At 38.8% G+C, this 16,048-nt stretch overlaps 1 protein-coding gene across 2 annotated transcripts in view; it reads left to right on the forward strand.

Annotated features, from left to right (window-relative positions):
* SLC25A12 (solute carrier family 25 member 12) overlaps nt 1-16,048 on the forward strand; it is a 198,042-nt gene that overhangs the window by 83,143 nt on the left and 98,851 nt on the right. The window contains exons 1-2 of one of the 2 annotated variants that reach the window (XM_032408158.1): nt 11,596-11,680; nt 12,625-12,678. In XM_032408158.1, the coding sequence (XP_032264049.1) occupies nt 11,669-11,680; nt 12,625-12,678 (66 nt within the window). In that variant the 5' untranslated portion in view covers nt 11,596-11,668. Of the gene's footprint in view, nt 1-11,595; nt 11,681-12,624; nt 12,679-16,048 lie in introns of those variants that run through there. The other variant, XM_032408150.1, reaches the window with a different exon arrangement.

Raw genomic sequence — 16,048 nt, forward strand, 5'->3', positions numbered from 1 at the left:
TCTCAAATAAATAAATAAAATCTTTTAAAAAAAAAAATAAATAAATAAAATAAATTTATTTTTTATTATTTTATAGAGGGGGAGAGAGAGAGGAAAAGAGAGAAAATCCCAAGCAGGCTCCATGCTCAGCACAGAGCACAATGCAGGGCTTGATCTCAAGACCCTGAGATCATGACCTGAGCCAAAATCAAAAGTCAGATGCTCAACTGACTGAGCCACCCACGCACCCCTTAGAAACAGAGATAATAACATGAGATAGCCCTATTTCACATGGTTGTTTTGAGGATAGATTCATATTAACTGCTTAGGATATTGTCTGATACATAGTAAGTATTCAGTAGTAAATATTAGTTACTATGAGCTATGCATCAGTATCTTGTGTATTTGGTTAGCTTAAGTGATCTTTGGGTCATTTACAAGATGATTTCTGACCTCTGGAACCAATGACCAGATATTCCGGACTTCAGTGACTTCACCATATTAAGCCTTTTTTGAAAGACTTAACAGTTGGCCTTCAGCAATCATGCCTCTCTATCTCAATATGCCCTTCAGACTCAACAATCTTTAAAGTCCCTTCTCCAGTTTTGCCTATCTCTGTATCTGTGCTTACATGTCTATGTTTTCATCTTAATTTAATGTCTTGTAAGAAACTCTTATTTCTAAAAAAGGAAAGTGATAGGGGGCAAAAGATGACTTATGAAGATGGTCTTCCCAGAGGTGTGTATTTATTTTTTTATCAGACATTTTTATTGACTACCGCTATATGCCTAACCTTGCACTAATTCCTAGAGATACAGAGATTTTTGTTTTATCTTTTTCTCAATTACTTATAGTGAGCATCTATCGTGCTTAAGAATCTATGTGAGTTCACAGTCTGTTGTAGTATTTTTATTTTTTTTTTAAAGATTTTATTTATTTATTTGACAGAGAGCGAGAGAGAGAACACAAGCAGGGGGAGTGGGAGAGGGAGAAACAAGCTTCCCGCTGAGCAGGGAGCCCAATGTGGGGCTTGATCCCAGGACCCTGGGACCATGACCTGAGCCGAAGGCAGACGCTTAACGACTGAGCCACCCAGGCGCCCCGTGTTGTAGTATTTTTAAACTGGGCCATGAAATCAGTTCAGTATATTAAAACCAGAATTAGAAAAAAAGGAGAATAATACAGAATAATAAATACCAGAGTATATTGCATATAGTAAAGTTTGGTATTGCTTCATGAAATTTTTATTTCAGTGTGTACTGGGGTGGGGTGATTAAAAATATGTATTTCATACTGTATAGGTCTGTGTCAATAAACTTTGAAAGCCACGAGTGGAAAAGACAAAAATGAAGAAGTGATTATAACACAGTGATAAATACTATACACAGAGTGGGGCCTACTCCAGTCAGGGAAAGCAGGTGGAAGATTGTTTTTCTGGAGAAGATTCTTGAGCTGTGTCTTAAAGGATAGACAAAGTGGAGTAAACGTAGAGTAAAATATTCCCAAAGCATTAGCACAAAGGAAATAGCACAAAAATCCTTGTGACTAAAGGAACAAGTATAGTAGCAGTAAGGCAGAAGATTTAAGTAAGAAAAGGGAACAATTTAGGAAGGTTTCACTCTTCACCATACTGAGGAATTTGGATTTTATACTGAAGTGACAAAATTTAATTTCCCTTTTAGATTGAACACTTGACAGCACTGTGGAGAATGGATTTGAGGAGAGTGACAAGAGGCAGAAAGTAGAAAACTGGAGGCTTGTGGAACAATGAGGAGGCCTAATGAAGGCTATTTTAATGAGGAGAAGCGATTTAAAAAGCACTGAAGGGGATAGAAAACAAAGGACTGGGGACCTATTCAGAAGTGAGGGGTAAGGAAGAGTCTGATACCCAGCTTTCTGACTTGAGTAACTAAGGCAATGGTAATGGTCTTCACTTAGGAAATATAAAAGTACTAATAGCTAGTGCTAGAGTGATCAGCGAGGAATAATCAATAAACATTTAATTAGTACCTATATAGCTAATGTCAGGCATTGAGATAAGTGTTAGGACTGAGGGTGTGGGTGAAGGAGGAAGGATAGGGGAATAAGACATACTCTGCAAGGAACGCAGAGAAATGGTAAATTCAAGAACAAGTGGTGAATTATGGTTTCCATGAAACCTTCGGTGTATAATCCAGCTTGAACCGATTTTTTTCATTTTCTAAGCCTGTATTGCGTAAATTTACTACACAATTAAGCATACGCATTGTAAATTAATGATTTTACTTATGTTTTGTTTTCCCAGTACATTGTAAGATCTTTATAGAGAAGAATAATTATGTTCCTTTCATATTTCCTACTTACAGGTATCAATAATAAAGGACATACCACATCTAAGGGATAGCCATATAGAATTCTGTAGGATGAAATGTCCTACCACCCCTTCAAAAGTTCTTTAGTATGTTTAAGGAGAGGGAGATTTGACCATCTGCTATTGAGCATTTGCTTTCTGTGATCCATGCCCCTCATTACAATTCATCATGTCATGGATTATACTCACTTAGTTTCTGTTCCCCATCTAGAACTCTGAGCCTACTATGTTTGATGAAATGATATTGTTGCTTCTGCCACATGGATCTCAGTGAAAGGGGTGATATGTGGAAGGCATACTTTCCATTGATTTTCTTTTCGCTTTGATTTTGATTTTCTTCCACACCATCAATACAAAACTTGTTTATATAATGCTTTATTGAAGGGTCGGGGATGATTAAGTGAAGTATAATTGCTGACTCCCTATTTTATTCCCCATCCCTTATCCTGTGCACCATCCAGGTAAGCCTACCCATCCAGGATGATGGAAGAACAGGGTGAGCAAATAGTGACTGTTTCTGTGGCTTCTTTCCAAGTACTGATAGTGAGGGTAATACAGGAAAGACCATGTAGATGTGTTACTCCATGATTTTTTCCAGTGTTTACTTGACCAGAATCAGGGAAGAAGCAGCAGGTCAGTATTACCCAGAAACTTCCTCAGAAGTGCAAGCTATAGTTAGCTGTTTTTATATGTCAGTTTATTCTTATCCTTTCTGGCATCTTTTGCAGTACAGAGACGTTATGTCATTTTCCTCTTCTGACTTAACTCTTCATTCCTTTTTATTTCTTTTTCATGTAGTTTTTCCTTATTATGTTGTCATTACCTTAAGGTGGTATTCTATTGTCAGGGCTAGTGGGAATGGAATATGCAGAGTACAACTCTGACTGAGACCTTTAACAGTTCTTGGTCAGGTTCCTTCTGTGTTCTCAGCTTCATCTTCTTCTTTTTTTTTTTTCATCTTCTTCTTAATAAAAGAATGCGATCGTTCCACATTTCTGCCCACTTTTCCTCCTTGATCTGTCTCTTTCCAGAAGGTGTAACTCTCCAAAGTCTACCTGTTTCATATTGTTTCTTCAGAACTTTCTAACTTAAACTTCTGGATTATTAGTCTGATCAGTACAATCCGATACTGGTCAATATTATACTTTTTGTCATAGTAATTCTTCAGAAGCCTATTCCTATGCATACCCCAGTTCCTAGTTTTCTTGGCTTGAGGGTTGTGGCCCTCTCTTCCTCAATGAGTCCTTTCTTTAAGTCTTCCACTACAAATACGCCCTCCTCTTTTTGGAAACTTCCTACTTAGTGGTTAATTTCATCCTTGTATATCAATTCTCCTTCTCCCAATAGGGCAATCCAATGACGCAGTGATCCATTACAGAATATTTCCCACCAAAGTCTTGAGTTTCTCAGTCTAGATTTACACCCTGGTGTACTTAAGCAGGAGAGTTCCAGGGTAGGCTTTATTTTTATTTATTTATTTATTTATTTATTTTTTAAAGATTTTATTTATTTATTTGACAGAGAGAGAGACAGCGAGAGAGGGAACACAAGCAGGGGGAGTGGGAGAGGAAGAAGCAGGCTTCCCACCGAGCAGGGAGCCCCATGCGGGCCTCGATCCCAGGACCCTGGGACCATGACCCTGGGACCATGACCTGAGCCGAAGGCAGACGCTTAACGACTGAGCCACCCAGGCACCCCCAGGGTAGGCTTTAGATTCTAAGTCTGGTACCTTCCAAGATTTCTGTCAGTGTGTTATACAAATAACTTCCACATGGGGTGCCTGGGTGGCTCACTTGGTTAAGCATCCAACTCTTGATTTTGGCTCAGGTCATGATCTTGGGATCCTGAGATGAGTCTCTGTGCTGGGCATGGAGCCTGCCTGAGATTCTCTTTCTTTCCCTCTGCGTCTCCCCCAGCTCCTGCTCTGGTACTCTCTATGTCTCTCTCTAAAAAACAAACAAAAAAACAACTTATTTCCTGTAGGTAACTATTAGACCAGAGAAACACAAACACACAAACACAGCTCCCAAGGACATATAATTACTATCTGAATCCATGTTAAGGAGAACATTTTTTCCTTCAGTTCAATGTGGTTTTCATAGATTCCTCTGCCTATCATAGAGGTACATTATTTGTCAAGCAGTTTCAGGTTCCTTTCCCTACTTTCCAGCAAGGCACAGAGGCTAACAGTGTTTAAAAAACAAGTCCCATTACAATTTCTAGCCAAACAACAGAATTATATCCCTGAATAGCCATCTTTGTAATGCAAAAATCCAGCACAGTTTTCTGCAATGTTTTATTATGAAAAATTTCAAACATATGGAAAAGTTGAATTTTTACAATAAATTCCCACATATCCCTCAGGTATCACTTATCTCTCCCCGCTCCCCATTCATCCATCATCCATCCATCCATCTGTCTCTCTATCCATTCATCAATCTTATTTCTTTTATGCACTTCAAAGTAAATTTAAGATACTAGGACTTTCCCTCCTAAATGGTTCATCAGCTAGAATTCAATATTCACAGATTTTTTTTCTTTTGAGGAAAAATTTACGCATGATAAAATGTATAAACCTTAAGTGTACATTCCCTAAGTTTTGGAAAATACATACACCTCTAATCTAAACCCCTAGCAAGACATAGACTATTACCATCACTCCAGATAGTTCCCTCAATTCCTGTCTTCCAGAAAACATGGTTCTTTTTCCACCATAGATTATTTTTTTTTGTTCTGGAACTTTACATCAATGTAATCATACAGTGTATGTATGCCCTTTTACACTGTATAATTTCATGTAAGGTTTCTTTCACTTAGCATGATACTTTTAAGACTCATCCATGTTGTGCGTATCAGTAATTTGTTCTTTTTTGAAAATTCCTGAGTAGTATTACATTTTGTAGATATACCATAGTTTATCCATTTTCCTATTGATAGACACCTAGGCTATTTCCAGTTTTTGGCTTTTGTGAATAAAGTGGCCATGAACATTCTTGTACAAGTCTTTTTATCCACACATATTTTCACTTCTCTTGGGTAAATACCAAAAGGTAGAATTGCTGGGTCATAGTGTAGGTGTATGTTTAGTTTTATAAGAACCTGATAGATCTTTTTCCAAAGTGATTATACCATTTACACTCCCACTACAGTGTGTAAGAGCTCTGGTTGCTGCACATCCTTGCCAGCATCTGTTTTCAGTCTTTTTAATTTTAGCCATTCTAGTGGGTATGTAGTGCTATCTTTTTACTGTGATTTAATTTGCATTTCCCTGATGGCTAATCATGTGCGGTTTTTCACGTGCTTATTGGCTATTTGTACATCTTCTTTTGTGAAGTATTTGTTCAAATCTTTTGCCCATTTTTAAAATAGGTTGCTTATTTATCACGGAGTTTAGGAGTTCCTTATATACTGGAATATCAGTCCTTTGTTGTGTATATGGTTTTATTTTTTTTAAAGATTTTATTTATTTGAGAGAGCACAAGTGGTGGGGGGGAGGGAGAGGAAGAAGCAGACTCCCCACTGAGCAGGGAACCTTATGACCCTGGATCATGACCTGAACCGAAGGCAGACGCTTAACTGACTGAACCACCCAGGCGCCCTGTTGTATATATGTTTTGCTAATTTTTCTCCCAGAGACTGTGGCTTGCTTATTCATTTTCTTAATGCTGTTGTTTGATGAGTATAAATTTTAATTTTAGTGCAATCTAACTTATCAATTTCTTAATTTGTGGTTATTGCTTTTAATGTGCTGACTAAAAATCCTTTACCTACCTTTGAGTCACTAAGATATTATTTTATGTTTTCTGCTAAAAGCGTTATGATTTTAGCTTTTGGATTTAGGTCTATGATTCATCTTAACTCAGTCTTAGTGTATGTTTTGAGGTAGAGGTTGAAGTTTATTGACTTTCCCCCGTGAATTTCTGGTTATTCCAGAGTCATCTGTTGAAAAGATTCCTTGCCCCATTAAATTGTTTTAGTACCTTTGCTAGAAATCAGATGACTTTATAATTTTGTATCTATTTCTGGTCTCTCTAATCTCTTCCATTCATCTATTTATCAATCCTTATATCAGCCAGTACCACACTGTACTGATTTCTTTAGCTTTATAATGAATCTTGAAGTCAGGTAGTGTAAGTCCCCTAACTTTGTTATTTTTCAACTTTGCTTTGGATATTCTGAGGCCTTTGCTTTTCTCCCGGCACAATTTTTAAAGTGAAAATTTTTCTTTACTTTGGACCAGATTCCAAGCATCCTTCCTTGTTGACCTCTAAGTAGAAGGGAGTCAAAAACCAGATCCAAGTAAATCCCCAGGGATTGGTAGAGGTGGGCATCTGAGGGATTGAACAGGGTATTTATTGTCCCATTTATATACTTTTGATTGGGACAGGAATTTGTGGCAAACCACAGATTTTTTACCACATTATTACCTAAAGCTGCCTTGGCCTTTGGCATATGCAGAAGGTTTGGTATCATTCATTAAAAAAAAAAAAAAAATGAATAATAGCAGTTGCCACAGTCAAATATTCTCCATGCTTTGGGAATCATGCTATTTATTTTTCTTATATTTCCTATAGTTGAAACAGTGAGTTTAGTGCAAACAGAAGGCACTCAATAAATTTTTTTTAGCTAAAATTTGGCTCACTCTTAATCATGACATTGGAGTATTAAAAGAAGCATTAAAGTTCATCTAGTTCCATCCTCCAACTGTTCATAAGGTTTTTCACTAAATATCAGCTTACACATGACTAGTATAGTGATAGGGCCCTCACAGACTTAAACATCTAGAGCAGCTCATTCCATGAATTCCTTCCCAAATCCATTGAAAAGAAAACTGTTATTGCCTCCACAAGGGAATAAAGAAGACTGTGGTCCAAAAATAAGATCACTGTTATCCCCATCGCATAATTTATAGGACTCAGAGTCAGACTGTGAGGAAGAGCAGGTTAGGAAGATGTAACTGCAAAAGTACAACTATATCATCTGATTTTTGATACCGCACTCTTCCCTCTCCACCAAAAAGAGAATTTATTTCAATAAGACCAAATATTCATAGAGGGAGTATAATACTTGTATGGTATAGAGAAGTCCTAAAATGTCTAATTTATCTAGTATCTATAAGTGGTTTGGGTTGAAATAATAATTTTCTGATTGATTTTGAGGTCAGCCTATGAAGTAGAATATAATTTGTTCAGACTTGGACACCTAACGCTTAATATTTCTCCCTAGCCTACCCTTACCATTTCCCCATATAGACTCTTAGCAAGGAAGGAGTTAAAGCACATCTTATAAAATTTAAGTTTTGTAGTGTTTCAGTAAAATAAAAAGAACCATTTTATAATTCTATTAGGTCAGAACCAATATATACTTAAAAGTTCCAGATGTTCAGGGACGCCAGGGTGGCTCAGTTGGTTAACTGTCTACCTCTGGCTCAGGTCATGTTCCCAGGGTTCTGGGATGGAGCCCCACGTCGGGCTCCCTGCTCAGCGGGGAGCCTGCTTCTCCCTCTCCCTCTGCCTGCTGCTCTGCCTACTTGTGCTCTATCTCTCTGTCAAATAAATAAATAAAATCTTAAAAAAAAAAGTTCCAGGGGCGCCTGGGTGGCTCAGTTAAGTGTCTGCCTTCCGTTCAGGTCATGATCCAGGGGTCCTGGGATCGAACCCTGCATCGGGCTCCTTGCTCCGCGGGAAGCCTGCTTCTCTCTCTCCCACTCCCCTTGCTTGTGTTCCCTCTCTCACCGTGTCTCTCTCTGTCAAAAAATAAATAAAATCTTAAAAAAAAAATTCCAGATGTTCAAATATCCTTTGTGTGTGTGTGCCGAAGTCAGATCATGCTATTTATTTCAAATATTTTTAGTGAGCTTCATCTTGATGGGAGGCATAAAATGCAGCTTATTCCTCATCATAATGATGGTATATGTACTTTTAACCTAGGAAGAGCTTCACTCCTGGTTTAGTCAGTCAATGATATCCTAATGCTCTTCTAAGTGTTTATACACCACCTGGATTTACTTCTTGCAAGATGACATCCATAGTAGCTTGTGTGGGATATGGAAACAAGAAAAAAATTGTATTCATGTCAGTAAAATAATTGGAGGAGGCTAGAAGATAAACAAAAATAATATGTTATTAAAAATGGAAGGAAGGCCAGGAGTTGTGGCAGAGCAAGCTCATTGGCAATTGCCTCTTGTTTTAATTATTATATTTTAGTTTATTAAGACACTAGGCATTAGTATAATTCTAACTTTCACCCACAAAGTGACTGGCTGGTTTCAAATTAATATAATGTAAGCTGCTTGGGAGTTAGAAACACGTTTCTGCGGGTTTGTCTAGCAAACCTATATTTTGGTTTTGCATTTGGGGTAGTATATTATTTTCATGGGCAACAACTTTACAAGCATATTTAAATTCCCAGCTCAGTCAAGCTACATATTGAATCTTTTATTAAATCAATTCTAAAAAGTGGCTATTAATGGCAATATATTTGCAACTAGTCTTTTAGCCTTTAACTTCCAATTTTGCTTTCTGAAATGTCATTCTCTATAGACGGTTTTAATTATTAAGTTTTCAACTTATAGTTGTTCCATAGTTTTAAAATTATTTCTTGTTTACAAATGTCATTTGCAATTTAAGGAAAGAGTTATAAATTACTTTATTGGCAAGTAATTTTAAAAAACTGAAAAGTTTTGAACTATTTCTACCACCTTTTCCCAAATATATTGTGAATATTATTTGACAGGTTTGTCTTTTGATACCCCATTAACTAATAAGTTTTCCTTCAACCCTGATCATCTGCAATTGAGGCAAAAGTAAGTTTTAATTTGTTTAACTTTTAATAATACCTTTCATCAATCATTATAACAGCAGGATAGATCACAAAGCTTTTCAGAGTAGGAGCTCTAACTCATAGACTTTTTTTTTTTTTTTTAAGATTTTATTTATTTGCGAGAGAGAGAATGAGAGACAGAGAGCATGAGAGGGAGGAGGGTCAGAGGTAGAAGCAGACTCCCTGCTGAGCAGGGAGCCCGATGTGGGACTTGATCCCGGGTCTCCAGGATCATGACCTGAGCCGAAGGCAGTCGCTTAACCAACTGAGCCACCCAGGCGCCCCTCTAATTCATAGACTTTTGTATTCCTTTAAATACTTGGTTTATTTCTGTATAGTTTACAATTTTAATTCCTTTATCCATTTTATTGTTTATTATATTTGGATAGATAAAAAATCTATCAAAACCCACCTTTATTTATGGTAGCTGAGCTTTTCTATTTTCTCTGTATATTAGCCTTATTTAGTTTTAAATTATTACATCATCTCCATTGCAACTAGATTAGCACCAGTGAAGGTCTTGGATTTGCTCAAAATCAGCTATTTTTTTGAAGAGATATGTACATATATATAATTTTTTTCAAAGATAGCCTATTTTTTAAAAACTTATTTATTTTAGAGAGAGAGAGAGCACACGAATGGGAGAGGCAGAGGGAGATAGATTCTCAAGCCAACTTGGTGGGGTTTGATCTCGTGACCCTGAGATCAGACCTGAGCTGAAACCAAGAGGCAGAAGCTTAACCAAGTGGGCCACCCAGGCGCCCCTCAGCTATTTTTTTATTCAAGAAAATTTTCCTTGTGGCTTGGTGCTTATTCCTAGGAATTATTGTGGTGGGCTCTGTTTAAATGTGATGTTGTCTTCCTCTGTAGGAGTGGCCGGTCTGACCCTAAATTTTCACTCCAACAATATAGATTTGGTCAGCAACATGTTCCAATAGGTAATAATTCTTTCATTTTAAATAAATGCCTTCCTTTCCCTTAAGTACTTTTATTCAAACTGAGGAACTTTCGCCTACTAAACAGACATTATTCCCTTGTAAAGTAATGTAAAATAAACATTTTGAGATTCCTACTTAGAGAAACTTCAGGAAATAAGAGAGAGCAAAGTATCAGGGGCATAAGGTGCTAGAAGAACAAAATATGAATTTGTAAATCCTTATGTCCAATAGTATTGTTAAAAGAACTTGGAACAAACTGAATAAATAGATGTAATAGTTAAACCAACCGCAGCAGGAAAGCTCATTATAGTACTAGTAACGTAGCATTCCTTATCAACAATTTCCATTTGCCACTCCTCTTTCCTCATTTCTGTAAACTTGGATACTTAACATAAATATTATGATTAGTGAGACTGGAGAAAAGGAAAGCCTCCTGTTAGATCCAATATTGGAAACTTGAAAGAGGGTGGAGAGGGGTTACAGAACTAAGTGAGATTAAGATAAATCTTATGTTGTTAGCCTTTTTTTTTAAAAACAGGAAGTATGCCTGTAGTCACAAACAAAAGAAATATACTTAAGGTTGGGGTTTGGGGTCGCATTGACAATCTGTAAGATACTAGAGGTTAGGGACTATATGTTATTTGTTTTTGTATTTTTTACAAGCAGGACTATGTCTGGCATATAATAGATGCCCAGTAAACGTCTGTTGAGTGAATCAATCTGTGGTTCAATATAGTCATAATGGCAAAATTCGGTTTTAGAGACATTATTTTGGTTCAAGGTAGAGGTACTACTTAGGCAGGACTGGCAATGTTTATGTAGGGGCAGATCGGGCCAGGATTCAGTACCAGTCCTGTCAAAGACAAATGGATTGTTTCCATATGCATTTGTGCCCCACCTCATTGCACAAAGGATTTGGGTGATTAGGAGTGTGGAGTGAGCCTACTAATAAAGCTTTATAATAGGAGAAGAATTACAAATATATTAAGCATATTCATCTCATGCCAATTTAAGGACATATTTATCGCTATGTTTCCTTAGGTTTTCCCCAGAGTGCATGGTCCCCCATCTTTTTTATTGTCAGTATTTGGCATTTGTTGTAATTAATTCATTTATTATTATTATCATCAATGGGACATGTCTGTCATTCGATCCGTCGAAATCTTGCTTAATCTGGATCCCAAGCGTTCCTTTAAGTCTCAGGAGAAAACAACTTTGGCTGAAGTCGGTGCCCAAAGCCACATCCACTAAGAGGCCTTAAGAAACCTGGGGCTTTCCGGGCGGCGACTCAGCTGTAGGCAACCACGCGGCGCGTCGGAATCCCAGGACTGGCACTCCAGCATTCCCCGTGGGAGGCTCGTCCTCCTCCCCAGCGAGGCAGGCCGCCCGCCCCAGTCCAGCTCCCTTTCTGGCGGGGATTCGGGGCCCTCTTCCCGCCCCGCCCCGGGCTCATTTGCATAGGGACGCGCGCGGCGCCGGCGAGCGGGAGGGCGGGCGCGGCCGGGGAGGCGGCGCGCGCGCGCCCTGACAGCTCGGCCTTGCTCGCTCACTTTGCTCGTCCCCGGCTTCCGAGCACAGCATGGCGGTCAAGGTGACTCCCAACTCTCTGCTGCTGCCTTTATTGCATAAGAGCCATTCCGGGGACCTTGCCTTCAGCCCCTCACCTCTCATCATTTTCTTCGTTGCCTGGTTCTTAGATAGCGTATCCTGGGGCTCCAGCTTGTGGGTGGGAGAGCTGTGTGCGGCTTGGACCGGAGGGAGAGGATGCCCGGCTGGGGGAGGGGAAGTAGGAGGGATTAGGAGTTGGAGGGGCTTCTGAGGACCACAGGTCGGAGGAGGAAGAGTAGTGTCCTGCTCTAGATGCATGGGATTGTGAGCCCGGACTTGGAGGGCATCAGAAAGGGAGTAGGAGGAAGTGGCATGTAAAGCCGGGGATACCTAAGGCATCTGTGTTTTGCAGTGGGGGAGGGGGTGAGTAATTGAGTAATTTGGGGCTTCAGTGGGGCCTGGGGCAGTGGTTGGCATTTGTGCTGCAGGTGGCAGGATGTCGAAAGTATCTGGAAACATTGTCGCAGCTTTCATATTTTAGCTTGGGTGGAGAAAGAGAGGAGATAATTATTTTCTGGATTGCTTTACATGGGGAAGAAAGGCTGCTAGGCCAGGCGATTAATTTGGGTGTTTCAACTTTCCTGTTGCTCTGTTCTTGATGGCCTCTTGATTTGGAGGTGGGTGGTTGCTATTGTGTTGCTAGTGGATGTGGAGTAAAGTAAGAGATTGATCCTCACTGCCTTCCCTTTCCAGTCCAGAGGAATCTGGGAGATTTGCTATATATTAAGCTCTTCACACCTGTACTTCCCCCCTGTAGTCACAGAGCTCCAATTTGACAGGTGTTATCAGTATTAGTTCTTTTGGTTTGTTTTAAACCAAACACCCTTATAAAAGATAAAAGCATTGATTGTTAGCATCTGAGAACTCTAATCTGAAGAGATTATGTGGTCTCTAGTAAAGCATTAACTGGCTTTTTTTTTCTTACAGGTGCAAACAACCAAGCGAGGTGATCCCCATGAGTTAAGAAACATATTCCTACAGGTAAATTGGCTTATGTAGCATGCTCTTTTATTGGGACCAAAAAAAAAAAAAAGATGTAAATTTAGTGCTTTTCAGGCCTTAACTTTCAGGATTGTTCTATTTTCATTTATTTTTAAAAATATGGATAGACAAATATAGCTTATAATTTAAGGTTTGAATAAAGATTTTTTTATTAAGGTTTGATAAAATATTTTCCTCAAAATACTGTTTTTTTTTTAACATGACTTAAAATATGTAAAGAAGAACACTAAAAAGAGTTTCTGGCTTCCCTTAAGCACTATGATCAAAATTTTATTTCAAAATGTATTGACACTCTTGTGTAATTACTAGGTATGGTGATTAAATTTCTTTCTTGAAAGTTGCAAGTTTATAGTTTTCCTCCTTATAAGCATTTATGTAATTTGTTACAGAGATAAGAATATTATAGTTATTGTTAATTTGTGTGTGTCTTCTCTCCCTCTACTTATTTATATTTATCAGCTTTTAAGGTTTGTTACAAAATGTTACTGTCTGCAATTCTTGCAAAGATCCACCTTCTGCTAAGTTTCTAAGATCAGCAACTTGGCTGCAGACTTAAAAAGTTGTCTTAGTTTTTTTGTTTTGCTTTCTTTTCTTAAATTTCAGAAGTTCCTCAGGCAGGAAGTTATACTTAAGAAATAGATGAAAAGGGAGACAAGCTAAGGTGTTCCACCAAATACGGTGTTTTTCTCTGAAATATTCTTTTGAAAACTTTCTATTCTGGAGCTGCGTTCTTATATAGAAACTTTGACCTTGGGCAGGTCCCTGCTGGGTATTTGTTTCCTCTGGAAAATGAGAGGTGATCTCCAAGGTTCCTTCCAACTCCAGAAGTCTATGATTCTATATTAGGAACAGATTCTAACATATGCTGATCAGCCTGGAATAGATGACATTTTTATCTGAGGCATGGATTGCTTAAGCTTTTGTTGGGGAGGAGGCTGCCTAGATGACCATACATATGTGTAGTTCATGAAAAAGAATTAGCAAAAATTGGAAGCTTAAATTTTACAAAATCTGATAAAGGGAAGCATCATTTCCAGAACATAAGTAATTGTAATAGAAATGATCTGTTTATGGCTTGAAACCTTTATTCCTCACAAGTGTTCTTGAAAATAACGGAAAAATATGTCAGTATTAACCGCACCGTATACTTAGTTGTTCTGTGAAAAGTTCGTGTGATATAGTTAATTTTTTCTAGATTAAGTAGACATGGAAGAAATCAGTTGAAAGATGCATGATGTAGTGAAGGTGTCAGGAATGGTGGGTTCAATTCCCCGACCTGCCTCTGATTGTTGTACCTGTAGGCTATCTGTCTGGCCTTTCTGGGCTTCACCTTCATATGTGGGATTCAGTGGGGCGTCAGGAAATGGAAATCGAGGTCCTTTCAGCTTTAAAAATCTTAGGGAGTGGCGCCTGGGTGGCGCAATCCGATAAGCGTTGGACTCTTGATTTTGGCTCACGTCTGATCTCAGGGTCATGAGATTGAGCCCCATGTCAGGCTCTGCTTTCCGTGGGGAGTTTGCTTGAGTTTCTCTTCCTCTTCCCCTACCCCCTGCTCTCTCTTTCTCTAAAATTAAATAAATAAATCTTTTTTTTTTTTTTAAGATTTTATTTATTTGACACAGAGAGACAGCGAGAGCAGGAACACAAGCAGGAGGAGTAGGAGAGGGAGAAGCAGGCTTCCTGCCGAGCAGGGAGCCCATTGCCAGGCTCCATGTGGGGCTCGATACCAGGACCCTGGGATCATGACCTGAGCCGAAGGCAGATGCTTAATGACTGAGCCCCCCAGGCGCCCTTAAATAAATAAATCTTAAAAACCCTATGGAAAAAAAAATCTAATTCTGCATGGATTTGGTTTTTTGGGGGACGGAGGATAGAAATATAAGGAGAGAGCTGGGACTATGCCTAGCTTTTTGACTTTTAAATCTTACCATTATCTTTTTTTTTTCTTAAAGATTTTATTTATTTATTTGACAGAGAGAGATACAGTGAGAGAGGGAACACAAGCAGGGGGAGTGGGAGAGGGAGAAGCAGGCTCCCTGCTGAGCAGGGAGCCCAATGAGGGGCTTGATCCCAGGACCCTGGGATCATGACCTGAGCTGAACGCAGACGCTTAATCAACTGAGCCACCCAGGCGCCCCATCATTATCTTTTTTTTTAAAGATTTTTATTTTTAAGTAATATCTACACCCAATGTGTGGGCCTCGAAATTACAACCTTGAGATCAAGAATCGCATGCCCTACTGACTGGGCCAGCCAGGTGCTCCCTTACCATTATCTTTTTACACATTATTTTGGATGATGACCTTATTTTATTTTTATATTGAAAAATTGGGGAATTCATAACAGTGCATTTAGCACTAGTTATAAAGCATTGACCCAAGAATTCTTGATAGATAAGAGATCATAGACATTTATTTTCAGCAGCTAGAAAGATATAATAAATTTAGTTGAATCAATTTGAGAACAGTTACCAAGTAAGATAGCAGATTTTTTTATTCCTGTCTTGAGTACTTCAAACTATAGTTACTTGAAGCTATAGGACATTGTTTAGAAACCGTTTTATTTTAGAAACATATGGTTTATTAATATTTTAGAGATAATAGGCAAAAATACATACTAACTACATATTTCTTTAGCATTTAATATATTTACCCAAAAAATATTTACTAAGGACTGTTTGCTGTGTGCTGTGTGTGCAGTTGTATTTAGTTTAGCAGTAGACACCTGTTGAATAATCAAAAGAGAGGATTGAGCCAAGACGTGAATGGTAATGGACATGTGACTAGCTCCTCTCTCAGACCCATTCAATCTCTAACAGGTTGTGGTTGAGGGAGTCAAGAATAATGAAGTCAAATGCATAGCCTCTGGAAGAGCAATCAAATTGGCTTGCCTGGATCAAAGTGGCTGTAATAATAATGACAATGGCTAACTTTTATTGATCATTCTGCGCTGTGCTGGGCAATGGCCTAATGCGTTAAGGGTATTACATTAATTTTCCTAACAGCCCTAGGAGGTAGGGTTGGAGTCCCTGTTAAATAGACGAAGTTAAATGACTTGGTTAATGTCATTTAGTCCTTAAGTGGTGGAGGCTGGATTCCAATCAAACTGCAGAACCTGTACTCTTAACCCTTACACTAAATCACTTGTGGGGTCTCAAAATGGGGGGCAGGTAATATTTTTTTTAAAGATTTTATTTATTCATTTGACAGAGAGAGATAGCGAGAGCAGGAACACAAGCAGGGGGAGTGGGAGAGGGAGAAGCAGGCTCCCCACGGGGCAGGGAGCCCGACGCGGGGCTTGATCCCAGGACCCCGGGATCATGACCTGAGCTGAAGGCAGACACTTAATG

This window comes from Phoca vitulina, unplaced genomic scaffold (genome assembly GCF_004348235.1).
Source record: "Phoca vitulina isolate PV1807 unplaced genomic scaffold, GSC_HSeal_1.0 scaffold1, whole genome shotgun sequence".
In the NCBI taxonomy this organism is placed as follows: domain Eukaryota; kingdom Metazoa; phylum Chordata; class Mammalia; order Carnivora; family Phocidae; genus Phoca; species Phoca vitulina.